General features: G+C 46.7%; 2 protein-coding genes across 5 annotated transcripts; one reads left to right on the forward strand and one right to left on the reverse strand.

The window, feature by feature from the left end:
* Positions 1 to 15: 15 nt before the first annotated feature.
* LOC129830264 (polycomb group protein ASXL1-like) lies at positions 16 to 22,077 on the reverse strand. Of its 4 annotated transcripts, none has more exons than XM_055892706.1 (12): positions 21,996 to 22,077; positions 13,328 to 13,410; positions 12,865 to 12,985; positions 12,549 to 12,708; positions 10,922 to 11,052; positions 10,682 to 10,766; positions 7,774 to 7,896; positions 6,746 to 6,912; positions 6,422 to 6,518; positions 4,673 to 4,778; positions 3,527 to 4,514; positions 16 to 3,211 (listed from the first exon to the last, which is right to left on the reverse strand). In XM_055892706.1, exons 2-12 carry the CDS (start codon positions 13,381 to 13,383, stop codon positions 512 to 514), a joined length of 4,734 nt encoding a protein of 1,577 aa, XP_055748681.1. In that variant the 5' UTR covers positions 13,384 to 13,410; positions 21,996 to 22,077; the 3' UTR covers positions 16 to 511. The 4 variants fall into 4 exon arrangements, with proteins under 4 accessions (XP_055748681.1, XP_055748678.1, XP_055748679.1 ...); XM_055892703.1 differs by lacking the exon at positions 21,996 to 22,077 and adding an exon at positions 19,924 to 21,283; XM_055892704.1 differs by lacking the exon at positions 21,996 to 22,077 and adding an exon at positions 13,931 to 19,893.
* Positions 21,352 to 26,925, forward strand: plagx (pleiomorphic adenoma gene X). The gene is made up of 2 exons (XM_055892708.1): positions 21,352 to 21,480; positions 22,427 to 26,925. Exon 2 carries the CDS (start codon positions 22,924 to 22,926, stop codon positions 24,190 to 24,192), a length of 1,269 nt encoding a protein of 422 aa, XP_055748683.1. The 5' UTR covers positions 21,352 to 21,480; positions 22,427 to 22,923; the 3' UTR covers positions 24,193 to 26,925.
* Positions 26,926 to 27,636: the final 711 nt, after the last annotated feature.

Here is a 27,636-nt window from a genome sequence, read left to right on the forward strand (position 1 = left end):
AAAAAAACGGAACAATGTATTTATGCTTGCTTTAATGATTAAAAAAATATTTCTTTGCAAGAAAGAGACGAGAACAAATCCCCCTCCAAGCCCTCCATGCAGGGCCAGAGGAAAACAAACAATAACGGCCACCATTTTCACACTGAACTGATGACAGGTGTGTCAAGATAAGATGAGGTAAATGTTTTGAGGAAAGAATAAAAAAGGCACAATTTACAATCAACCGTGCCAAATAAATTCACAATATTAATAATTATAACAAAATAATAATTACATCAACATAACGGCATTAGAAAAAATATGCAACAAAAAATACATACCGATTTTATAATACAAGGCAACACTTCCTAAGGTTATGTACATGTCAAAGCCTGAAGTCCCACACCCTTGTTTCTCTCAAGTTCGGGGTGTGTTAGGTTAGTTAACAGTTTATACATGGAGCAGGTATGCTGAAGGTGGCACAGCATATAACATCAAACCACCAACACCGTGGCAACGTCAGAGAAAGCTCCTATCTGACCACCAGACAGGAGACACACAGTTTGGAGGGGCCGATGCAGTCGTCGTGGCAGAAGGCCCCGCAGCCCTGGCACATGATCATGGCCTTGAGGCGGCACGAGCACTTGAGCGCCACTTCCTCAGCGGCGCTGTCTGCGAACGCCTGGATGCTGAGTGTGGCGCTCTGGCTAGCGCTGTGGCGCTGACGCAGCTGCAGGACGCCGTCAGCGATGCTCCTCGAGAAGCCGCTGCCGTCCACCACAGACACGTTGGCCGTGTAGCTAAAACCGGGCACCGCCACGCCGCCCTGCTTAGGCAGCTTTCCGTAGAGCTGGAAAGGGAGGGAGGGGGAAGATGAGTAATGAGCTTTGCTCTGCGCCTCCTTCTTAGCCATGCGGGCTAAGGACATCTCCATGTTCAGCAGTCCTTCCATAGCCCCTCCTCCAGTCAGGTAACCGTCCATAGAGTTCACTGCCTCCTTTTTGGTGACCACCACACCTGGCCCACCGCCTGCCATGGGGCCAGAGGGGGAGGTTTTGGCAAGAGTTTGGCAAGAGGGCCGGGAGGTGACCTCGCTCTTCACAGGCGAGAGCTGCTGTTGGTGTGGAGGGTGGGGTTTGGAAGGGTGCCAGTTGATCTTGACGGTGGGGACAACGTCAGAGAGGCCGAAGTTGCTGTGCGGGGGCGATGGGGCATCCGGGGTGGTCCGCGGCTGAGTGAAGTTGTGGTGCCTCTCTGGAGACTCTCTGATGACGGCCGACTCCTGGGAGTTGCGTCTGGAGGAAGAGGACGAAGAAGAGAGGGATGTAATGACGGGCACGGCCCCGGGGGGCACGGCGCCAGCTGGCTGCTGGGAGAGATACTGCTGCATGGCCGTGGCCCGAGAGGAGGCCTCCTCCAGCAGGCAGGCCATGCGGGAGGGTACTGTGCCTGGGGGAGAGGACGCAAAGCTCCGGCCTGCTCCAGGGGAGCCTCCTCGGCCAGCAGGGGACTTCTGCTGGTTCTGAGAGGACAACTCGGGGACCAGCGACTCCATCGTACCAGACTCTGGGGGACCCCTGAAGCGAGTGCCTGGGATCCTGGTCTGCTGCTGCCGGCTGAGCTGGGACTGGGGGCCTGACTGAAGCCCCTCTGGCAGGCGGTTGATCTCCAGCTTGCTAGCCGAGTGCGTCTGCGGCAGGACTTTCTCCAGCGGGAGGCTGCCTTGGAGCAGCTGGGTGACCAGAGGGTTGTTGGCCTCCACTGTAGACACAGGCCGGGCTGAACTAGGGAGCCTCTTGCAGCTAGCGGTGTGGGAGGGATTCAGCCCCAGCCTACAGTCCTCATCAGCCAAGCACCGGCTAGATGCTTTGTAGTCTTCCATGGGGTCTGTTTTGTGCCCCCTCTGGGCTTTGGGGTGCGGCGCAGCGATAGCTTGTTGGTCTGGGTGGGGAGTGCGTCCAGGATTCTGCGGCTTTTGTCCCGGCTGCAAGAGACTCTGGTTGGGCAGGCCGTTGGGGAAGCAGGGCTGGATGACCGTCTGGCTGTGGCCGTGCTGGTTGGACACATGGGCCTGGATGACCGGCTGCTGGTTCTGCTGTGAAGGGGGACTGCAGATCACAGGCTGGCCATGGGCCTTCTGAGACAGCCTTTGGAGGTGCTGGATGTTGCCGTTGCACTGAGCGGGCAGGTGGTGGCGCCATGTGCTCAGGTGGGGCTCCTCCTCCTGGCTCTCGTTCTCACAGTCGGAGGCCGTCTCAGTGGAGTCGCTGTGAAGCCCTGCGTCGTCCTCTCTGACTGAGGGTGGGAGACGAGGGAGGGAGGCTGTCTCTCTCTCCCTCCCCGGGGGCTCCGACTGCTGCCTTTCGCCCTGGATGCGGCTCTCTCTAGCTGGGGTGGGGGGGTTCTCCTGTGGACCCACGTGGTGGGAACCATGCTGGATGACACCCCCTCCCCCCCCCCTGGCCTGCTCGGTGCCAGCCAGGGACCTGATCACATCCACTCCCTGGGCCCCGAACCTGGGCAGAGAATCTGGGATGGAGGTGGGTGCCAAGGGACCGCTTTGGGTCGTTGTCCTGTCACAGTCGGCCCCCTCGCTTTGCCCTTGGAGGTGGCTGGACACAGACTCCAGCAGCTCTGCCTTGTCTGAGAGTCCGTTGGTGGTGCCTTTGACTGGTGGTGGTGTTAGTGTAGCCCCTTCCTCCCCACTCAGCTCCCCCAGCCGCTCCTCCTGGGTGGGTAGGGGTGGAGTGGGGGTCTGCGGGGGCTCTGAAGAGGACAGGGAGGGGTTGGAGGAGGTAGACAGGGAGGGGGATGAAGCAGCTGTGTGGGGGGTGGGGGTAGAGGAGGGCTCTACATTGGACAGCTGTAGTTGTGTTCCAGGCGGATGAGAGCCCGCAGGCGATCCCTGCTCCTCCACGCCTCCTGCTCCTCCTCCTCCTCCTCCTGGCTCGACGGGTCCTGGGTGCTCTCGAGTTCGTCTTCCACTGCTGCGATCCGGTAGCCCAGAACCAGCCCTGCCCCCGCCGGGCCCTGGCCCGTCCCCAGTGGCTGCAACAGCAGCAGCGGCCTCGCGCTGGGCCCGGGCCTGCTGGGCGCGAGCTTTGATGTCCGCCAGGGTGCGCGCCCCCGTCCCCGTGCGCCGCAAGCCCTCGCCGGGGGGCACAATGCGGGGACAGATCTGGTAGGTTGGCGGCCCTTTGACCCAGGGCGGTTTGATTCTGGAGAGTTGAATCTGGAGGGACAGAGACAAGGAAAGCATATCAAATAGGGAATTTACCAAGGCCATATACAGGACATTAGCATGCATTGCTTGGCTAATAATCTCACACCGAAACCCAGAGTCAATCATCTCTATTGATTTACCATCTTCAGAGAAAGAAGTTGGTCTTTGTCAAGTTGATTTGAAATGTTTTGTGGAGACAGAAATCACAAAATAATCAAACTTACTTTACAGATTGTGGACTCCAGGTCTTAGGGAATTGGGTGCCTGCCACTGCACCACTACAGTCACAATAAAGACTTACAATTACAAATGGTGACTTCATACCCGGATAGGTGGGACCTTGGGCTCCTCTGCTGTCGGCTGCGGCTTTTCCGTGTGGACCCCGTCGATTGTGGTACGAAAGGACTGACGATCTTCTATTCGCGGCCTCTTCTCGGGGAAGCTGGAGAAGGCCTGGGTCTCGTCTGGCCTCCTCTTCTGCTCCTTGGTCTGGGTGGAGGTGGCGGCAGTGGGGGTGGGGGCGGGGCTGGCTGCAGGGCTGCTCTCCTGGCTGCTGGTGGCCGTTCCCCCCGTGACCGAGGTGACCACAGAGGCCCCATCGTCCAGTGGATCGGCGGTGGCGGCGGCCGTGGAGGAGGAGGAAGAGGAAGAAGAGTCCAAGCCGGCGGTGAACGCCCCCTGCCTCTCGGAGGTCGAGGAGGGAGAGGAGGAAGGGGAGGAGGATGAGGAGGAGGAGGAGGACGAGGAGGAGGGAGAGGAGGTTGAGGCGATGGCAGGTGCAGGCTCTTCGGGGAGCAGGCGGGCAATGACTTCAGGCTCGTCGGTGGCACTGACAGATGCAGGGCTGGGGCTGGGACTGGGGGTCGGGGTGGGCTCAGGCTCAGGCACGGTCACAGACAGGGGCGTGGGCACAGGGGAAGGGCAGGGCGTGGGCTCTAGGGAGGCAGACTGGGCCGGGGTCTCCAGTCCAGATTCGGCCTGTAGCACCACCTCTCCCTGCACCATGGTGGCCTCTGGGACGGGCGAGGGCGCAGAGACAGAGGCAACAGCGTCTAGAGTGAGTGTGCCCTCCGGCTGCTCGGTGGTCTGCATGGCGGGGGAGTTGGTCTTGCAGAGGGTGCGTCGCGCCCTGCGTCTCAAGTCTGCACGCGTTCGCCGTCTCATCCTGCCGTCCCGTCGCCGCCTGCCCACACCACGGCGCTTGGGCGTTCCTGCAGCCACAGATGCCACCTCACTCTCCAGGACGCTGGCGGCAGCATCGGCCTCTTCACTCATCGTCAACTTCAGAGACTCTTCCCGGGTCAGGCCAGACCTGCAGCCATAGATCACAACGTTAGTGCACAGAGTATATACCATTTATAAGACACTTTCACCCAATTGAAATAATTAAAGTAATTTTCTAAAATGGTCCACGGAATAAGAGCGAGCTTAAAAAATACCGATGTGACAGGGGGTGTTCAGGAGACTTACTTTTGACCGTGGTACTCCTCAAAGAACTTCTCCTTCCATGCCTCCACTTTCTTCTCTTTCTCCATCTCCTGGCGAAATCGCACCTGCATCTCGTGAGTGAACTCCCCTGAGTAGATCAAACAATATTGGACAAGATTAATCCACAGGTATCTGGCTATAGTGTTTTAAATAATACATGCATTTGTGTATTGACTGATAGCTTCCTAGTAAATACCAGGGGAAACAATGTTGTAGTATCAATGGGCACTTTCTGGTACTGAATTCCCAAGAGAGTTACCTGCCACCCTAGACCCACTTTATTTGCATACCGCCCCAATACGTCCACAGACGATGCAATCGCCATCACACTGCACACTGCCCTATCCCATCTGGACAAGAGGAATACCCATGTAAGAATGCTGTTCATTGACTACAGCTCAGCATTGAACACCATAGTACCCTCCAAGTTCATCATTAAGCTTGAGGCCCTGGGTCTGAACCCCACCCTGTACAATTGGATCCTGGACTTCCTGACGGGGCGCCCCCAGGAGGTGAAGGTAGGAAACAACATCTCCACTTCACTGATCCTCAACACTGGGGCCCCACAAGGGTGTGTGCTCTGCCCCCTCCCGTACTCCCTGTTCACCCATGACTGCGTGGCCATGCACGCCTCCAACTCAATCGTCAAGTTTGCAGACGACAACAGTAGTAGGCTTGATCACAAACAACAACGAGACAGCCTATAGGGGGGTGGTGTCAGGGAAACAACCTCTCACTCAACGGCAACAAAACAAAGGAGATGATCGTGGACTTCAGGAAACAGCAAAAGGAGCGCCCCCCCCTATCCACATCAACGGAACAGCAGTGGAGCATCTCAGGAGGCTGAAGAAATTTGGCTTGTCACCTAAAACCCTCAGACTTTTACAGATGCACAATTGAGAGCATCTTGTCGGGCTGTATCACCGCCTGGTACGGCAACTGCACCGCCCACAACCACAGGGCTCTCCAGAGGGTGGTGCGGTCTGCACAACGCATCACCGGGGGCAAACTACCTGCCCTTCAGGACACCTACAGCATCTGTTGGCACAGGAAGGCCAAAAAGATCATCAAGGACAACAACCACCCGAGCCACTGCCTGTTCACCCCGCTACCATCCAGAAGGCGAGGTCAGTACAAGTGCATCAAAGCTGGGACCGAGAGACTGAAAAATTGCTTCTCTCTCAAGGCCAACAGACTGTTAAATAGCCCTCACTAGCAAACAGAGAGGCTGCTGCTACATACAGACTTGAAATCATTGGCCACTTTAATAAATAGATCCCTAGTCACTTTAATAATCTTTACATATCTTGCATTACTCATCCCATTTGTATATACTGTATTTTATACCATCTATTGCATCTTGCCTATGCCGCTCGGTCATCCATATATTTATATGTATATAGTCCATCCCTTTACTTAGATTTGTGTGTATTAGGTAGTAATTGTGGAATTGTTAGATTACTTGTTAGATATTACTGCACTGTCGGAGCTAGAAGCACAAGCATTTTACTTCACTCGCAATAACATCTGCTAACCATGTGTATGTGACCAATACATTTTGATTTGAGTTATTATTTTACACCGTGTTATTTCTGGAAATGTTCCTGGTCAAATAAATTGTTAGCCAATTAAACCCTGAAGGGAAGGCGTTCACTATATGTGTAGCCAGTCAATAACCCCCTCAATCACATTATCTATGTATATTATAACTAACTACAGGTAGGTACTAACCCTCAGCGAGCCTTTCCTTCCAGCTCTGGGAGGCGTGAGTGAAGAATTCATTGTTGAGAGCTGAGTTACTGAGGCGAGCCAGACCGTCAGGTCCCACCTAGAGAAGAGGGAAGACAGAACATACTGGGTTACATTCCAGACGTTGTTGAACAGAGAAATACCAAAAAACAATATGGCACAGAAATTACGAGACAGTATGGGCTGGAATAAAAGGCACGCTCCAATAGGGAATCTCCATTGAAAACGCTTTTTATTCTAGGGAAAACTGTCCCTAACCGTTATAAATTATGAGTATAATGATCAATTCTGAGCGTGCGCACTCACCTGGCGGTCAACTTCAGGGAGGAGCTGCAGGAGTTGCTGTTGGTACTGGGCTGGGAAGGCAGAGAAGGTGCGCATGTTGATGAGGGCCCTGATGTTTGTGTTGACCAGGATGGAGCCAGGCGTCTCAAAGTCCACCTCCACCCCACCTCGGCTCCTCTTCATGGGCCCTGCAGACAAACACAACCCATAGGCCTGCACGGGTTAGCAAGTGGCTAATGCTATCCAACCCTGGGTTTAAACACATTCATTCAACCAACAGCAAGCACAGCGTGGCCATTCCATTGCCAGCCAGCACAACTCCAGTTAAGAGCCAGCAGCAGCACAGTAGGTGTTTAGCTTAGCAGCCAACACAACCACAACAGCTGTCAGTCAGTGAGCGGTTAAGTAAGTCCTGGCCGGATGGCTAGTGTTGGGATAGCTAGCCGACCCTGGCATTCAGTTAGCAACCTGCAAAGCACTGCCTGTTAGCATTAGCGACCAATGCAATCCTGACAATGTTAGAGACCAGTGTACCATTAGTTAGCTACCAAATCACCCTGTCCACGTTTGGTGCTTATTTGTAGACGGCTGACCTGCGCAACGTCTATATAAATCTAATAGTTCTACAGATGGTGTTCTATATCCAGACTATGATGTTTGGCCTTTTCCTTTGTGATAGCTAAATTCAAGTCATAAGATAAAGATTTGTCAAGCTGTTTACAGTTCAGGTTCCATCAGGCATATCTCTCTGCCAAAGGTGTCCTGAACAATGATGGGAGAGAAAAAAAATGCTTCACAGCTGAACCCGCCCCCCCCCCCCCCCCCCCGCTAAATTGGACTAAATAAAAATGGGACAGTCAATGAAGTGAGATTTTTTTTGTTGAATTCAACCACAGTCCAACAGACTAAGCTTCCACAAATGGGTTGGGTTGCTAATTGTTTAGGGTTTGATAATTGGGTAGACTGAGGGGGAGAGAGGGGTTTGGCCTTTGTAGTTACTGAGGCGGATGTTGGTTGGGGGTGATTATACCCGGGTCTAACCCCTGTACCTGAGTGGTGGCCACGAATGCTCTTGAAGTGCTGGGGGCGTTTCCAGCTAGCCAGTTCAGGGCGGGCACGGAGCGTGGGGCCTGGACCCCCCCTAGAGCCTTCCCTGCGCCTCCCCGCTGCTCCTGAAGGGGAGAGGTGGGGAGGAGGGGGAGCCTGGTGAGACACTCCCATCACGTGTGTAAGGGGGGGGCTTACAAGCGGGGGTGGGCGGGTCAGGCAGACAATCCAAAAGGGGGGACAGCAGAGCCAATAGCACGGGTGGGATGGGGGGTTGGGAGGGGTGAGCAGCACATAAAGCAAGAGGAGCAGTTACCCAGGCCCACAAACACAAGAGAGGAGGGTGGGGGGGTAGGGTGCAGCAGACATCTGAGAAAGTGCTCACCTCACCCTCTCTCATACAGAGCAAATCAGGTTTACTGGGCAGCTAAACGTAAGGCAGAAGGGAGGGACTGATATTCCAGGTACACACAGAAAGGAGGGAGGACAGATATTGGAAATTGCACTCAGACAGTGAGGGCAAGGGAAGGTTATTCTGCACGCAGAGACTGACAGAACCACAAGAGGGGAGGATTTTCTGGGGAACCTCAGAATGAGAGAAATACTCTGGGTGTACACATGAGGAGCACAGTCAAACATGAGCAGCTCACTAGGGTTGGGCGATGTCTGGAATGACACATCGTCCCATCGTCCTGTCCAAACATCGTTGATCTACGATTTGATCGCACATTATTTTGCGCACGGAGGAGAGAACGCAATATTAAGGACACATTGTGAGGCCTAGTTATTTTATCTAGTCTAGGCTGCAGAATGATTTTCAAATTGGTAGGGCTATGATTCTCTTGTACATAAAAATACATAGATATCAGTTATATTAGCCTACCTTTAAAAAAAAGTATATTATAAACTGGGTGGGTCGAGCCCTGAATGCTGATTGGCTGACAGCCGTGGTATATCAGACCGTATACTACATGGATGACAAAACATCTATTTTTACTGCTCTAATTATGTTGGTAACCAGTTTATAATAGCAATAAGGCACCTTGGGGGTTTGTGATATATGGCCAATATACAGCGGCTAAGGGTTGTGTCCAGGCACTCATACATAACAGCCCAGAGCCGTGGTATATTGACCATATACCACACCTCAGGCCTTGTTGCTTAATTATAGCATATCAAGTGTAGTTTCTTCCATAGGGATACTTTCCGACAGTAAAAAAAGTGACAGGATTTCAATAGTATAGCTTAATTAAGCTAAATCCCGGGGAAAAACGATGGTGACTTGGTGGGAAAGAAAAGCATGTCGACACCAAGTTGGAAGTTCTTCGGTTTCAGGCCAAATGATAAAGGTGAGTCAGCAGACCTGACGAAGTCACTTGCAGCATTGGCAAAAAGATTATTAGGGCAAAAGACTGACAGACCACAAACCTGAGTTCACTAGAAAAGGTAAACATTGCCAGAAACCTTTAGGTAGGCTTGAGACATGGTAAAAAACAACTAGACCTAATGGTTTTCATTTAATAAAAAAAAATGTAGCCTATATTCAAATCCAGATGCATCTTATTAAAAAAAAAACAGAATATTTCTGCTTTTTTATTTTAGTATTTTGTTAAGGCTACTTTGATTTATTTTTTAACATGTAGGTCTATATTTAGGATTTGTACAGGTAAACGGCATATCCTAATAGGCCTATTAGTTTAAAAGCTTAAGCCATGTTCATTCAAGTGTTATTAAGAATGTTATAGGAAAGATGAGCTGAGGTCCACACTCCAGTCGGTGGTAATGCACCTTAAAGTTGGTTGCCAATCGACAAAAGTCCACAGAAGAAGACAACTACTGCTACTGAAGGCGAAGAGATTACTAGAAACAAACTATGTTTCCCCTTTTCTCAGTGGATTAATTGTTGGTGAAGAGAACATACAATTTTGTGAAACTCAAAATTCTACAAAGACCCAGGGGGAAAAAAGGACCTTATGCATTTCAGGTAAAATAACAAACCTATGTTTATATCCCAGGACAAATGAGCTAGCAACAGCAAGCTAGCTAAATGTTCATGAATGTTTCATGTGTTTCGACCTGTCTCCAAATTAACATAGTTGATTCAGAGTTCCTTTTGATATTTCAACCTGTGTGTCTGGATCACACCTGGTGTGGATGTACAAAATCAACATGCACGCAATGGCGCACACCCAATCTAGACAGGATGTTAGGCCCCATCTGACATTATGCGCTGCTTTGGTGCTCTCCGCTCTTTCTACAATTTGCATTGTTCTCTTGCAATATGTTAATAGTCTAACTACCACATATGTATTGAACATTTATGCCATGGCAAATAGGGAATGGGCCATTTGGCAAGTCACCCTGCTGTGTGCTCACTGCGCTGCGCTCTTGTCCACCGCCAGACTCCAATTCAAACCATCATTTGTGACATCAAGATCAACGATGGCTGTCAAACGTCGTTGATAGTCGATCCAATTGTAAAATCGCTCAACACTAGAGCATACAGGTCATCTTTTGGTGGTGCTGTGGTGACATTTGTCAACACGGCACCTGCAGGAACACCAGCCATTTCTACACTCTTCCCATAGATTGTACTAATGAGAAAACAGTTTGAAGGCCATTCAGACGGGTGTTTGTTAAACCCCAAGTTTGCTGAGGAACTTGAAGAGCTCAGAGGTTACTGTCTAAGAATGCTGCTGCAACAGTAAATAGGCAACATATAAATGACAAGACTGGTAAAAGGAGCAGAGGCCAATGCTGGGTGAGAAATGGTCCAAGACCACCGTAGGAATATGACTCAAAAGGTGTTGGTGTGTAATGCTACCACAATTTGCTGCCCAGGAAGTGTGTGTGTGGGCACAGAGAGATGGAGTTAGGGTAGCAAAGGGACTAGTAGAGAGCAGTGCTAACCTGATGGGACGTGGTCACCATTGACCTTGAGTGGAGTGAGGACCACGCGCGGCATCATCACAGCCTTCTTCCTCTGTCTGCCCGACTGCAGCAAAGGAGAGCAGGGGACATGGTGAGAGGTAATAGAATGCTAAGACTGATGTTATCACCAAGTCAGAGATAAAGGGGATCTTCAATACGCAATTATTTCTTATACATCATATCCAAACCTCTTCAGGGGGGGTGGGGGGTAAAACATACCTGTCTGGATCGGCTTAGTCGGGTCTGTGCCTGGGCCTCGGAGCGCACCTGTCCAGAGACTCCAGACCTACTCAGCCTGGTCTGGGGCTCTGTGGAGCAGGACGCACTGGACGAGCTCTCATCTACTGACGCTGGGGGGGGGGGGGGGGGGCAGAGAAGGGTATGGTCAGATATCAAAATTGTTACTCTTTACTGGGTTCCAACTGGCATAGTTGATAACAAATGGTCCATGGATCACATACACTGACTAGAAGGCTTTTCACACGTTTCGGTTTCCGTTATCACAATTGGTGATGGTGCGTTTATCATCTAGAATTTTTCAGCCATGCATTCAGCGACTCGCATAAACAGCAGCTCCCATACAAATAAACAATAAATGCTTCTCTTATTTAAAAAAAAAAGCACACAGACAAACACACAGATCTAGGCCAGGGATGGCAGTGTCATGTGTGCCTGTAACCATGGCAACAAACACATGCTTAAGAGAGGGGGGGGGGGGGGCTGTCTCTGATTTCCAGTTTTTGTTCAAAAAGCACTCTCGTGGGCATGCTCCTTCCGCCTTTATCACAATACATATTCCGGTGTTGTTTCGAAAGCACCTTTGAACAGACCAGTCACAGTAATTAAATAGCATTTGATTTTTGGGCTTAATAAAGACCAGGGATGTAGTGGTAAAAACAAAATGGTGGATAAACAGTAAACGGTGGTTGAGAAAATGGGCAGTGAGTCAGGTTACTTGTTGTAACCAAACTTGTAAAACGGTCCATAACTCCAATGTGTTACTTTCGGTTCTTCTGTCAAATGTGTCTCATGTCGTATACTGACAGTCTAGTAATTTGCCTGAAAAAGATGAGTAACGAACAGCAAATCAGATAACCTCATAGTGGAATAGTTGACCTATTTACCTAGTCAGCTTGTTGTTGTGCGTGCCATAAGCAGTCAATGATGCACAACATTGCTTAATGCAATCGTGGGGAAAACACATTTGAAAGAAGTTTTGATGGCCTTTGTTTATAAAAAAAAAAAAAGGGAATCCCAGCTTTCGATCGCTACCACAACTCCTAAAAATGAGCGCAAACGGCACAGTTTAAAAACGGAGTACATCAGGATGGTTAGGTGTGCTAGCGCTCCTCAATTCACAGCGAGTGCATAGGGGAGACTGGGGCTAAATGTAACACTGGACAATTCTAACAGACACCTACATTATATTCACTGTGTTTATGGGGACATTAAAAAGTCATCAATAAGTTGCTAACTAGTAACAAGATCATGTTTAGAGTTTGGGATCCAGCTAATGATTAGACCAATGGGGTATGCATATATGCAATCCTGTGCTTCAGCCTATTTATTTAGCCATTATGCTGCATCGGTTGGGCTACAGCTGATAATGCTTATTGGATTATGTATAGGCTATGGTAAAAGTAAGCCCTAAAACAAAATCTGGTATTGTGACAGCACTAGAGGCAAGTAATGTGAACTCTAACACTAATTTACAGTAGATGTAAAAAAAAATATATAAAAATTAAAAATAAATAAAAAAGGGAATAAAAAAACAATTTGTGTACATTAACCCTCCACTACATTATATCTGATGATAAAAGCATGTGGTGATCATGACCATACACACCGTCATTCTCTCCGCTGGCCGCAATCGTTTCCATGGAGTCACAGCTCTCTTGCTCCCCCCCTTCCGTTGGCCCTGCTGTTGCAGTGGAAGCGGTAGCCTGTGTAGTGGTGTCCGCTGTCTCCGCCTCTGTCGAACTCTTGGTCCACTGCAGAGCGTTCTTCTGCAGAGGGAGAGTCAGAAAAGTGACTCCTATCAGAAACGTGTGTGCATGTGCATTCTAGGTAGAGGTTTGTATGACGTTTATAATGGGTAGGGATAAGAGTTGTGTGTGCGCATGTTCACGAGATTTGGTGAATGGAGTGGGCTTGTTCCATACCTTTAAAGTGAACAGACTCATCCTGCCAGGAAGCTTGAAGAAGATGCTGTTCTTTACTCGGTCCCCCCTCACCTGGGAGTGCAGCATGGTCACCAGACAGGCCAGAGGGGCCGTGCCACTTATGGATAGAAAAGAGCGGAGGAGATGAGTGTGAGAAGCAGCACAAGTGTGAGAGACAGACAAAAAATGTGAACTTGCAAGGTAATACTATGGTATGCAAAGAGACAGCGCAACAAAAAAAATAATAACAATATTGTCCCTTTGTTATTGTGCCATCTCACCTTCTGTTTTTGTGGAACACATTGTGTATCCGACCGGGTAGAGATCATGGGGGAATGGTGAAAAATTTAAAAGTGAGTTAGACTTATTTGACATAAAACGAGCGATATTATCCTTGTACATACGTTACATATTACAGTAGAGATGTGCGTTAATTAAAAGGTGTGGGTGTGTGGTTGTTTACCTCATTTCCTTGAGTCCCTTGGTCTGGATAACATGCAGGATCTGCTTGGGCGTCATGGGGGCATCAGAGAAGTTCTCTAGAACCTGAAAAATACATTACAATAAATAATGAACATGTTAGAGCACACACAGAACATTTGAGAGTTGGGCCTAATCATAGCTCTCGAAAAAGGTGGTTAGGTTAGCGTCGCTCACGGTTGGCTGCGTGTGAACTAGGACTGACCATTTATTCGACTGGTCGATTGTTTAGTAGATAGGCTGTTGGTCGACCGAGATTTCTTTAGCCGAGCAGTAGTAAAAATATTTTGCAAATAACGTCGTATAAGACACCTGTCTGAGTGGACTGAACCATTGTGGAGGCCGTGGGGATGGCACAGTCCATCACTCTAAGACATGTTACTGAAATTGTACACTACCATTCAGAAGTTGGGTCACTAAGAAATGTGCTTGTTTTTGAAAAAAGCCAATTTTTTGTCCATTAAAATAAACAATTTATCAGAGATACAGTGTAGACATTGTTAATGTTGCATTTGTAGGTTAGAGTGTCTAGTTTGAGAAACAGACGCCTCATTACTCCTCAACTGGCAGCTTCATTAAATAGTACCTGCAAAACACCAGTCTCGACGTCAACAGTGAAGAGGCGACTCCGGGGTGCTGGCCTTCTAGGCAGCGTTGCAAAGAAAAAGCCATCTCACAGACCGGCCAATAAAAAGAAAAGATTAAGACGGGCAAAAGAACAGACACTGGACAGAGGAAGATTGGAAAAAAGTGTTATGGACAGACTAATCTAAGTTTGAGGTGTTCGGATCACAAAGAACATTCGTGAGACGCAGAAAAAATGAAAAGATGCTTGCCGCCATCTGTCTGGAGGCAATGTGATGGTCTGGGGTGCTTTGGTGGTGGTAAAGTGGGAGATATGTACAGGGTAAAATGGATCTATCACTCCATTTTGCTACACCATGGCATACCCTGTGGACAGCACTTAATTGGAGCCAATTTCCTCCTACAACAGGACAATGACCCAAAGCACAGCTTCAAACTATTTAGGGAAGAAGCAGTCAGCTGGTATTCTATCTATAATGGAGTGGCCAGCACAGTCACCGGATCTCAACCCTATTGAGCTGTTGTGGGAGCAGCTTGACCATATGGTACATAAGTGCCCATCAAGCCAATCCAACTTGTGGGAGGTTGTCAGCACGTCTGAGTCCGGCCCAACACAATCAAATCAATTGCGGTCGGACTTCCTCTAGTCATGTGTGTCTTAACTATTTCAAACACTGAGCTTGTCTGATGCTTTAAACGCACTGCTAGTTGATTTGACTAAGACACCGGATGTATCTATATATGGAAAGATGCGCATATAAAAATGTTGACCAATCGATTGGTCGAAAGAAACAGACAAAAATCGGTTGACCAAGGTAAAAAATAAATAGTCGGGGACAGCCTCGCTTGCGAAACGGTTTTCGAAACTGATATATGCTGATATTCTCCTTATCTTTCATATCAGCAAGAAAGAAACTTTCAAATAAAAAGATACACTTACTGTAGCAGATTAACACGGATCCATATGCTTTGTGTGCCTCCAGTTGACGAACTACACTTCCTCTCCATTTACGCTGACACACAGGTGATCAGAGCATGCTAGATAGCCAATTAGCACAGGTGTCCGTCTACATCTTCCTTAAACAAGCGCTGCAACATGGAGATATGGCTGTGTGGAAACACTAACCTTATAAAAAGGTGTGTTGTAATTTTACCTTTATTAAAATGACTTCGATGTTGAAAGAGACGTTCCTTATGTTTCCAAAACCGTAATGCAAGCTTTGTGTTTTAACGTTCAGAATGAGCATCAGGGCTCTAAACAAAACTCCCCCGGCCAGAAGATACCATCTTCAATAGGTGCTATAGGTAGTTAGGAGAAAGCTAACCCATTCATAGAGGCTAACTATAAATCTGTACCATACATCCAAAAAGTGAATACAGAAGCTTCAGAAATATCGGGTGCAAAATAGAAACAAAACGTGAACTCCATACCTCAAGAATGGAAGACTCAGAAAGGCAGTGCCTAAAACTTTAAAAAGCATTTATTAAAACGCTTAAAACACCTGAGTTAACCACTCAAGCTTTGTCAGCAGAAAGTGGAAATTGAAGCAATACGCTAAGACACAAATAGTACACAACACAATAAACCCACAACTAGGTCCATCACTCTAGGTGAACCAATTCATATCTATCAGGCGATGTAGCTTAATATTTTTTCTAAAGTGACATCACTATATAAACCACAGGTTACTGGGCTAACAGCCATCTCCACTCACTTAAAAATACAGTGAATTATTGATTAATTGCAATGCTGAAGATGAAAAGACCAGAGACAGATAGGTGCTTGGGATTGTGAGATCGATCCAGCGCCTCTCCGCGTGTCGCCATGACAGGATGCATGAGAAGGAACAATACATAATACAGACTGGGTAGTAGAGCGCTGCTTCAAATGAACCCAAGGACATACAAGCAGGAAATGGAACGGAGAGGAAGGGTATTTTGGTCAGGGAGAGACAAGCAGACAAAGCCTCCAAGCACTTCACCAACCACGCACGCACCCTAAAGATGCAGATCCCAATAGAGAAACAGTATGCTCCATGATTAGGTGAGTCATTGGTGAATAACAGAATGCTATGACATGTGGCAATCAATGTAACATTTCTCTTGTCCTTGTCCCAGAAGAAAATTTAAAAATAGAAAACAGTCCCTGAGGAACCAGGGGCCAGATGGTCAATAAGATAGACCTATCAGGGTTCTCTGCAATCTGTGGAGAAATAAAATAACCTGCTCAGTTATATATATATATATATATTTGGAACTGGTAAAGTGTGTGCCCCTATCTTGTTGAAGATACAACCATGTGTCCACTGCCCATTCCCATCTATCTGAATGTGTGAGCGTGCAATGTATTTCTGTGTTTCCAGCCTCTGTTTGTCTTGTGACACTAATTGGTCAGTCATTTCTGTATGCCTCAGTGAATGACAAAAGTACTTAGTTTGAACATGCTTATTTTACACACAAACCTAGCATGGCATAGCACAAGTTTCAGAACACACTGGACTCCTGTTATTAGTCTCAGCCTATACATATTGTTTATGCTCCCAAAAGCTACACATTCTCCACAAGGATCGGCAGTGACACATGGGCCGTAGCTTATAAATATGCATTCTCCGCACAGTCAAAACCAAAAATGGCACAGAGCTTTGTAGCACTTCCATGGCGTGCAGGGATGCAGATAGGCACAGAACAGTAAAATAGGGTCTGGCAACTGAACAGAGCCACATCCTAAAATGCAGGCCTGTGCATCTAAGGAACTTCCACACCCATATTAAGGAAGGAGAAATGAGCTGAAGTTGAGCTATAACGCATCTGCAGTATGCATGTACAATATAAAACACGGTAGGATTTATAGCATTGTGAACTGAATAAAATTAAATGCGTCATTAACTGCATCCAGTTCAAGATCCTCAAGAAGCACCAATGATACTGATATGAAATTCTATTTGTCACATGCGCAGAATAAAACAGGTGTAGACCTTAGTGAAATGCTTGCTTACAAGCCCTTAACCAACAATGCAGTTTCAAGAAAATCCCTAAAAAATTAAGCGATAAGAACAACAAATAATTAAAGAGCAGCAGTAAATAACAATAGCGGGGCTATATACAGGGTGTACTGGTACAGAGTCAATGTACGAGGGGCACCAATGTTGAGGTAATTATGTACATGTAGGTAGAGTTATTAAAGTGACTATGCATAGATAATAACAGAGAGTAGCAGCAGCGTTCTGGGGTGTGGGGGGGGGGCTATGCAAATAGCCTGGGAAGTCTGATGGCTTGGGGGTATAAGCTGTTTAGAAGCCTCTTGGACCTAGATTTGGCGCCGGTCAGCTTGGCCCCGGTCAGGATGCTCTCGATGGTGCAGCTGTAAAACACTGAGGATCTGAGGACCCATACCAAATCATTTCAGTCTCCCGAGGGGGAATAGGTTTGGTCGTGCCCTCTTCACAACTGTCTTGGTGTGCTTGGACCATGTTAGTTTGTTGGTGATGTGGACACCAAGAAATTTTAAGCTCTCAACCCGCTCCACTACAGCCCGCCGATGAGAATGGGGGAGTGCTCGGTCCTCCCTTTCCTGTAGTCAAAAATCATCAGGTCTCCAGGTCTCTGACCTCCTCCCTATAAGCGGTCTCATTGTTGTTGTGATCAGGCCTACCACTGTTGTGTCATCAGCAAACGTAATGATGGTGTTGGAGTCGTGCCTGGCCGTGCAGTCATGGGTGAACAGGAAGTACAGGGGGGGGACAAAGCACCGTGTTGAGGATCAGTGTGGCGGATGTGTTGTCAGGAAGTCCAGGATCCAGTTGCAGAGGGAGGTGTTTAGTCCCAGGGTCCTTAGCTTAATGATGAGCTTTGAGGGCACTATGGTGTTCAACACTGAGCTGTAGTCAATGAATAGCATTCTCACATAGGTGTTCCTTTTGTCCAGGTGGGAATGGGCAGTGTGGAGTGCAATAGAGATTGCATCATCTGTGGATCTGTTGGTGCGGTATACAAATTGAAGGGGGCCTAGGGTTTCTGGGATAATGGTGTTGATGTGAGTCATGACCAGCCTTTCAATGCATTTCATGGGTACAGACGTGAGTGCTACAGGTTGGTAGTCATTTAGGCAGGTTACCTTAGTGATCTTGGGCACAGGGACTATGGTGGTCTGCTTGAAACATGTAGGTATTACAGACTCAGACAGGGAGAAGTTGAAAATGTCAGTGAAGACATTTGGTCAGCGCATGCTCGGAGTACACGTCCTGGTAATCCGTCTGGCCCAGCGGCCTTGTGAATGTTGACCTGTTTGAAGGTCTTACTCACATCGGCTACGGAGAGCGTGATCACAGTCTTCCGGAACAGCTGATGCTCTCACACATGTTTCAGTGTTACTTGCCTCGAAGTGAGCTAAGTTATTTAGCTCGTATGGTAGGCTCGTGTCACTGGGCAGCTCTCGGCAATGCAACGCAGCCTCGCCTGGCAGTCGCAGAAGAGTGGACTGCCTCCCATTGAAATTAATGGACTTTTGCCAGATGGAGACTGTTTATAGCAGTAAATGTGCACTGTGTTAGGGCTCTGCATAACTAATGTAGGGCCTGATCATGCTGCTCAGCATAAAGTCAATTCTGAGTGGCATGACATGAACAACCTCATGACATTCCCAGTCATGTATCCCTTTTCTCTCTCTCTTTCTCACACACACCAAACACTTTCTTATTCAATATAAATTAATTTTATTTGCCTCATTTAGTAGACCTGGATATTTAGACCCCTCTACAAAGCACAGAGAATAGTGTGTATTGTAGCAGATGAAACCATGGCCGAAAAAGTAATTGACAAATCTAGAATTTTAAATGGTTAAGTACGGGTTAAGGTTAGGTAAGGACGTCCCAAACAGCACTAATCATAGAAAAACACTGTCTGTGGTGCATTTCCACACATTATTTACCCGTGTTTACCCAAAAGGCTCAGACTTTTGTTTCCATCTATGGTCCAGCACCCGCGTCTCATTGGTCCATGGCTCTTGTAGATCTGACTGAACTTTAACACATTCTCACAACTGTTTTGATTATGCGGAGGTTGTTGCTGTTCTTCACATATCCTCACTGTTAGCCCTAGCTAGGGATTATTTTCCCTGGTATAACATACGGGTGTATTCACTAGTGTAACATTGGTGCTACAGTAGAAAAGCAACATTGAGGATTTGCAGTACACAAAAACACAGCCATGATTTGTATACCATTACAGTAGCCTACAAGCTACTTCTTATCTGGCTTATTTATCAACATGGCTACATAAAAACATTTGCACGCATGCACCAGGTTAGCTATCCAAAACTATGGTGATGGCTACATAAAGACGGCTTTATCCATCTTTATATGGTTGTAGCTAGCTGCCACCTAGTTACCTAACATTAGCTAAACGGGGGGTGGAAACGTTAACGTTATGCCCCCCTGACCCTTGTTGACTCCAGCCACAGAGGGGCCTGGCTAAATGTGTTAAAATACGAACAGCTAACGTTAGTGTAATACACGTCAGCTGGGAAACAGTTTTGGTGGTTAACTAGGAAATATATATGTAGTTACATGTTCAATAAATGGTGGTAGTCTGGCTAACGTTAACTTGCTAATACAGTGAGTTATGCTAGCTAGCAAACAAAGGGTCAAACGGGAAGGCAGACGTACCCCTTAACGTTAGCCAGCTAGCTATGCGCCTGTCAACAATGAGGGTTCGTTTAGCCACAGCCACACGCGGAATGGCAAATCAAGAGAATAAAAAACGGTATTTCGTTATTAGGGGCTCAATGCATGTATTTATTCCATTGTTAACATGTTGGCAATTTAATGTTGGAGCACTCCCTGCCAGCTAGCGTTAGCGGGCTGCGTGCAGTGCCAACCAGACATACCAGACTCGGGAACAATCTTTGTTCGGTTACCGACAGTTGTTCGTCTACCCTGTCACACAGGGGCTGTCAGTACATTACAAAATTACAACTAATAATTAGTAGTATATTACCATGCGAGCCGCCTCAGCCCACGTGCGTTCCTTCTTTCTCTTCTGTTTGTCCTTCATTTCCTCCCTCTAGTAGCTAGCTATCCTCTCTCAGTTGCTCCTCCAGCAGCAGTTGCGATAGCTTCAATGGGTCAGGAAACCCCGAACTAGCAAGCTACGTTAGCTGAGCGGTTTCTCTCCGTTTCGCTAACTTAGCCTTCCCACCACGCAGTTGCTCGTTTTCTCGCTCGTCCTGTGCTCGGTAGGCACGTCCCTTGTTGAGCTAATTCATTTATATAAACTATTGTTGTTCTACTCTATTGCACTGTAACGCGACAGAAGGCTAATGAGAAGCTATCTAGTAAAAACGTACGGGGAGCGCAGTAACGAGCGAACCCTAGCAGCTACGAGCGCCTCTCGTCTGTTGAAGCTACATCTGCTGCAGGAAAACCTCACTTTGGAATGCAAGGCGGAGAGAACACAACAACGAGGTCAAGGGTCAAACACACTGCAGGAACGCAACACAAAACAACTCTCCCCACCCCCTCTCTATCTAGCCACTCTGCTACAAACCAACGCCAGTGGGAAGGAAATGACGGAGAACAAGGCATTGTGGCTCTACTATCTGCAAAATGAGCCACAATGGCGACAACATGTAACCTGCTAGAGATCTACCTGAATAAAAAATATGGAAGAATCTAAAATCAGATACCACGTTTCGATAAACAATAACGTAAATTCCAAAATTGTACTCATAGTCTACTCTTTAACTACTCAAATACGGGAACATAATGCTGCAGTGTTTACAACAAATGCGTTCTGATACCAAACTGATTATAGTCTATAATACATAGAGTACTAATAATTATGATTGTCCGTGTCCCAAAACGAAGTCACACAGAGAACATCCACATTAAAACACTTATATTCACCTTAATAAAATAGATATAACCTGTATTTTCAACAGCCTGATCCTGACACATTGTTTTGTAAACTGAGGGATGGGGCTAAGGAAATGTCACATTTGTAGATGGAACTATGAATGCAAACCTGGACAGAGAGTTTGTGAGATTGACATGGTGATATAGTTGGAAGCTATACGTTATAGAATAAAATTACAAAAACTTGAACAGTAGACTATGCAAACTTACTCCACAACTAATGCAACCTAAATCCATGTTGCTAACAGTTAAACAAAGTTCTTCATCGAGGAACTGTTAGCAACATGGATTTAGGTAGTATTACCAGATTTTGACCAGCAAATCAGATGGAAAAGATGAGCTCCCTCCATCATCTTCTCTTCTTATATAGTATCATGATATGGGGCCCATATTGTCATAAGTGTTCAAGTTTAATATGAAGTATAGTATTGCATACTAGGTCAATCAGTGTTGGTGAACCGTATTTAGCAACCACTGCAAAAGTTTGTCAAAGCGGTGTGTCTGACGTCACACTCCCATAATGCACGCGCTCTGAAACTCCAGCGCTGCACTGGAAAACCCAGGCCCTGAAAATAATAAAATAGTTTTACAAAATATCTCAGAGAAAAGGAACAAGAACCGAATACCGAAAGTTTTAAAGGTACGTTTACGCCAATTTTTAACAGAAAAGTCCCAAATATAAGTCTGCCAGCCTGATAGTAAAAATCGACTCATGCCGAGCAACTTCGTGACATGAACTTGCTGAATTTCTTTTGCAGTTTTCAAATAGTAGTGCAATATGTCTATTTCTGTTAATTACTTAATTACTATCTGTAATAATGAAAAGCTTAACTGTTCCGCTGGCTCTCACCAAATGTTCAGATTACAAAAGTGTTAAAAAAGTATTTTTTAATGTTCGTCCTTATCTTCGCACTACGTGCCACCATTACGTTTTTTTCGATCATGAATCACATTAGCTAGTCCCATTTATTGAGTTTTCTGTTTACTCTATATTCTAATTGACTAGCGTTGCGTGAATTAGATAGTCGTTTAAAAAACACATTTCTGAAACACATCATTAAAGATCATATACAGGTTGAGCAGCTGGAGTTGATGATTAACCATATGTTCGTTGTATTTAGACACTTGATTGGTTTTCAAGTGTTAATAACATACCTTGTTTTACATTGTGTTGAGATCAGAGACGGTTTTGTAGTTTGTAGAAAACCTTGGCTCATCATGCCACCAAATTTCCACAAGAGGGCACTGATCTGCAGCACTTGCACAATTATAACCATAGTTGTACTAAATCCTGAACTTCAACTTATTCAGACAGTTTTACTTTTTTCACCTGTGTAATTGCAAAAACCGCTCAACTCCATTACATTACAATTTCAAAGTAATTACAGAAGTACTATGTAATTACAGTGTTACTACCAATGACATATGTCTTTGGTTATTACACAGGTATAGGGGCAACTTAATGTCAAGTGCATTGCTTTGGGTGGGTCCTATACATGGGGTGTGTCAGGCCCCAGCTTGACTGTGGGTAATTTCATCTTACAACAACTATAGGCTGATCTGTGCTTATTTGTGCTTATATATAGGGCTGTAATCATGCAGAACTGCCACTCGCATTCAATCGCTTTTCTGGCTGGTGTGGCTGGATGAGACCTGGAGAAGAACCACACAACTTACCCAAGAATTACCCTCTGGAGAGACACACACACACACACATACAACTCACACAAGCTCAGGTACGCTCATACACATCCAGTCCGAGCTTTAACGGCTGAGTGTTTGACTCCTCTCCTTTCATCGCCCAGGCCCTATTGGGTTGCTATGGCAGCTGCTGCTGCAGAACCACCCCATCTGATAGAAGCTTGCACTGGAAAAGGAGACAGGCGGACAGACCCTCGCCTGGAGAGAATACGAAACACTCCACTAACAGCATTCAGCAGCACTCAACACCCCACTCTCCATTAAGGGTGCAGCCAAGGTTGTCAAGTTTGAAGGTCCTCTCTTAAAATATCCCATGAGTCTGCTCAGGCTTATGGCCCGTTGTCCTCTGCAGAAGACCCAGTGCCGTTCCCTCTGCTAGAAGATGTTCCAACAGAAGGAGCACCTGAAAAGCCACCTGCAGGCCCATGACGCCAACAGGCAGGTGTTCCAATGCCAGGAGTGTGGCAAACAGTACAGCACTCAGCTGGGCTACCGGCGCCACCTTCTGGCCACCCACACCCCTAGCTCCCTCTCTGGGGAGCTCCATTTCCAGGAGGGGGAGCTCACCCTGCTGGAGCAGCTAGGGAGCCACACCGACAGGCCTCAGCCACTGGAGGGTGCCACCGACGCCATCAGGGAGAGGAAGTATTCGTGCGAGCGTTGCGACCGACGCTTCTACACCCGCAAGGATGTGCGGCGCCACGCTGTGGTTCACACGGGCCGCCGGGACTTCCTGTGCCCGCGCTGTGCCCAGCGCTTTGGCCGCAGGGACCATCTGACACGCCACCTGAAGAAGAGCCACGTCCAGGAGGCCACACCCACCACCCCCACAGCCACACCTGCCCCCACCACACCTGGCCCCGTAAAGGAGGAGCAGAGTCCGCTGTCATGTGGCATGGGGCCCCCCTCAAAGGAGCCCATAGAGACCTTCCCCATGGACATGTACAGCAGCTACCCCCTGCAGACCATGTCCAATCCAGGCATGGGCCACCACCACCACTCCCTCATGCAGGTTTCCCTGTCCGCGGCCATGGGGATGGGCCGCCAAATGCCGGACCCCGCTCCCCATCCCCATTCCCACCACCACCCCCCCCAGCAACAGCAGCCTTATGGCCACATGCCCAGGTACCAGCATGGATCTACCTCATACCCCCACCCTGACACGGAGAGCTTTCTCATGGACCTGCAGAGTGGGCTGCCCCCACACCTGACCGCAGCCTCCTCCTCTACCTCCTCCTCCCCTCAGAGGGAGGTGCTCTCAGAAGCCCAGGGTGGGCCAGGGGCCGGGGACCCCCACATTCTGTCCAGGAGCCCCGCTCTCTCCTCGGCCGAGCTGTCATGCGCTGCTAACATGGACCTGGGTCCTCTCCTGAGCTTCCTGCCGTTCGGCCTGCCTCCTTACAGTGCTCATATGAGTATGGGAGGTCTGGTGATTGGCTACCCCTCTAGCTCCACCTCCACTGTGCCGCCCTCCTCCAGTCCCCTGCCTTCTCAGGCCCCAGGAGGCCTTACCTTCCTGCAGCCTCCACAACTGCACGCACCCCAGGGCCCCGGAACCCACAACAACAACCAGTTACCTCAGGGGTTCAGCAACCCTGGAATGAGCACTTCCACCTCCCTACCTCGCTACTACCAGGCCTTTCAACAGTGAGCAGCCTGATACCATGTGATCGACGTGACCTAACACCAGGCCAAGGGACACTTCAAATAGTCATGAATAAAGCCTCCGATACAATATGAGTGTTTAGAACAGGTATGGGCAAGTGAAATTTTGTTGTCTCCCTCTTGACAGGGGGGTGGGGGGGGGGGGGGTGGATTATGTTTTAAAGTTAACACATTTTGCAATGGGGCAGAGTGAAGATTTAGCAATTTTATAACACATTTCATGCAATTCTACAAATTTGTGCATTGATGCATTGGTGCATTGATCCGCAGGTCAGTTGCCCATCCCTGGTCTAAAATGACCAGAATACACAAGTGATACATACACTATATATACAAAAGTATGTGGACACCCTTCAAATCAGTGTATTGGGCTATTTCCGCCACACCTGTTGCAGACAGGTTTATAGAATCGAGCACACAGTCATACAATCTCCATAGACAAACATTGGCAGTAGAATGGCCTTACTGAAGAGCTCAGTGACTTTCAATGTGGCACTGTCATAGGATTCCACCTTTCCAACAAGTCAGTTTGTCAAATGTCTGCCCTGCTAGAGCTTCCCCGGTCAACTGTTCCAGACAGCAGATGTCCACATACTTTTCGTCATGTGGTGTATATGCTTTCAATGTGCTTGCATAAAAAAAAAAATTTGCATTACTTTTCAGTCTTTAAAAACGATGCTCATTAAGCTTTCGGTGGCAATAATTTCCATTATGACGTTGAACACAATGAACCACCTCATCAGTATTACCTCATCCGATTAAAATAAACTTGAGCAGAAGGAGAATAGGGAGTGTCTTTTAGCAACCCAAATGTTGTTTTACTGAAACCTGTTAGAAATAGGCCAAGTGGTTGCACTTTGGAAAGATCGCGTCAGGTCTATACAATGTGGACATAAGTGCCTCATGACACCTGCCACTCATCTAGATTTTTTTTATTCAACAATGTGATTTACTTTGATGACAATGGTTATGCTAGATATATAACAGCAGTTTGCTTAACATTGTACTTTTGTGTCATCATGTAATGCTTATTTATATAAAAACTAGACACGTTTAATTTTTAAGTTCCTTTGAAGAAGTTTCCTCTTCCCAGTACCCCATTCCACTTATTTGGTCTGTTCCAGACAGTATTAGCACACTGGTTCAAGTAATCAAGGGCTGGATTATTATTATAAACTGGGTGGTTTGAGCCCTAAATGTTGATTGGCTGAAAGCGGTGGTATATCAGACCGTATTCCACGGGTATGACACATTTATTTACTGCTCTAATTACGTTGGTAACCAGTTTATAATAGCATTAAGGCACCTCAGGGGTTTGTGGTAAATGGCCAATATACCATAGCTAATGGCTGTATCCAAGCACTCCTTATTGGGTCGTGTATAAGATCAGCCTTTAACCGTGGTATATTGGCCATATACCACACCTTCCCAGGCCTTACTGTTTAAGTTGACCATTTAAATTAGCTGTGCTTGTTCTGGTATAAACCAAATAAGTGGAATGGCAGGGGGTACTCGAGAGGTTTGGCAAACACCTCTTTAGAGAGTTTTACTGAAATGGGTTTCATATTACTGCATATCATTGACTGTATCCTGTATTCAGTGAAATGTCACACCGATGTCTTAAAAAATGCTACTGTTGTGCCTCTTGGATGTCTACTCTCGACTGTGTTAAAGCACTTATGACATTATGAAAGGAGAGAATTGATGTCTTAAATTTTTTTTTGTTCCTTTTACCTCAACAACATGCTCTCCTAGATGAACAGCTAAACAGAATGATGTCCTGTGGGGTTAGGGTAGGTCTATATCTTTCCAATTTACTTTGGCTCTGAGTTGTGCCATTAGATCTAAAGTGAAAATGTAGGTTTTATGAATCTAGTTGCTTTTTTGTTGTTGTTGATACAACATACAGTGATATTAATTGACCCATATTCTTTCTACCTCTATACTATTATAGTATATGTTATTTTTTTCTGCCATATTCTGTCACCGGTGTAATCTAAAAATATAACAAGAAGTGTAACAAGCAGTACGGAAAATGTTGTATAACATCTCCTCCTTGAACATTGTCTCTTTTACCAGTTCTCATGTATTATATCCTATCCTGATATGTAGATCTCTGTTCCACGCCCATGTTTATTTTATACTTGTTTGCCGCATTCCAGACTGACTACATTGCAGATGTCTGCCAGATCTCACAACACCTGGATAGGTGTTTTAAGACATCTGCCAACCACATCATATGATATAGCAATCTGATGCAGTCGATGACGTAACATGCCACCATTGGTTGATGCAATGCACCTGTCTCCAATGTAGTCGGCCTGGAACGTGACCGTTGACTACCTCAGAAAAGAGCAACTTGTTACTCTTCATATCATTGTGTAGAGTTTATTTTTGTCAGTTCAACGAACGCACACTTTAGTACTAGATTTGTTTTGAGGTTAGCTTAGCATATTGACGGAAGGATGTTAGCACAATAATTAAGTTCCCATTATATTATGTTAAATGGTGATTTTATTGTATTGAATTGCGGTGTTGCCTGCAGTAAAATGAGCTACTATTTAGGCAAACATCCCCGTTAGCTCTTAGGACTACGCTCTAGCTGTTTGTACCATCACCCTGTAGAAGAAGTTACAAAATAAGAATTGCTATTTTCATATTATCTTTGAAGCATTTTCTTATTGTCAGAATGTGAACAATAAAGTACCACATAGATTGATTTATTTTTCACTATCGAACACATTTCCTCTATAGATGTAATGTCATTTGTTTTGGCATGAATTTGCTTCCATACATTTCCACACGAAAAGGTACAAATATTAAAGGACATTTATGTACATTTTATGAGTCAAATGATGTGGCGTAGCCACTATTTAATCACACACCAGTTTATTTTACACACAGACCAAGATGAGGATCTTCTGACTGATTGTGAGGGAAGTCTTTACAAGAATGCAGTCCAACGGAAGAGGTCAGAAGCACATTTACAACATACAGTGAGCAAGGCAGGAAACTTCCCTGCATCTCATCAACTGGTAGACCAGAATCAATTTACATGAAGTTGATTGCAGTGCAAAGACGATAAAACTACTGTAATGTGAACAATGTGCCTTCTAACCACAAAATTAACCACAGTAACATGTGTGGTGTAGGAATTCTGTTGAACTGATGATCTTCTATAGTCTCTTGGCCAGGTATTTCTTCAGCAGGACCTGGGACTTCAGTACTATATTGCTGCCCTTGGCCTTCTCTGCAATGTTGTTGAGCCACGGGCGTCTTAGACACTGTCCAGCACTTATTCTGTTCTCTGCTCCTTAACGTGTTCTCAATTTGCCTACCTGGTTAAATAAAGGTTAAATAAATAAAAAAATAAAAAAATTATTAGCCCTCTGGCCAAACAGGGAAACGGGTAGAAGTATTACTATTAAAC

The sequence above is a fragment of the Salvelinus fontinalis genome, chromosome 31 (assembly GCF_029448725.1).
Source record: "Salvelinus fontinalis isolate EN_2023a chromosome 31, ASM2944872v1, whole genome shotgun sequence".
In the NCBI taxonomy this organism is placed as follows: Eukaryota; Metazoa; Chordata; class Actinopteri; order Salmoniformes; family Salmonidae; genus Salvelinus; species Salvelinus fontinalis.

Bases quoted from the DNA above. Each gene is read 5' to 3' on its own strand.
- LOC129830264 (XM_055892703.1), bottom strand. From the start codon at position 19,980: ATGAAGGACAAACAGAAGAGAAAGAAGGAACGCACGTGGGCTGAGGCG. The intron at 4,515-4,672 runs GTAAGTCTCCTG...CTATGGCTGCAG, and splicing joins GAGGAGTACCACGGTCAAAA to GTCTGGCCTGACCCGGGAAG. The intron at 3,212-3,526 runs GTATGAAGTCAC...CTGTCCCTCCAG, and splicing joins CCAAGGTCCCACCTATCCGG to ATTCAACTCTCCAGAATCAA.
- plagx (XM_055892708.1), top strand. From the start codon at position 22,924: ATGTTCCAACAGAAGGAGCACCTGAAAAGCCACCTGCAGGCCCATGAC.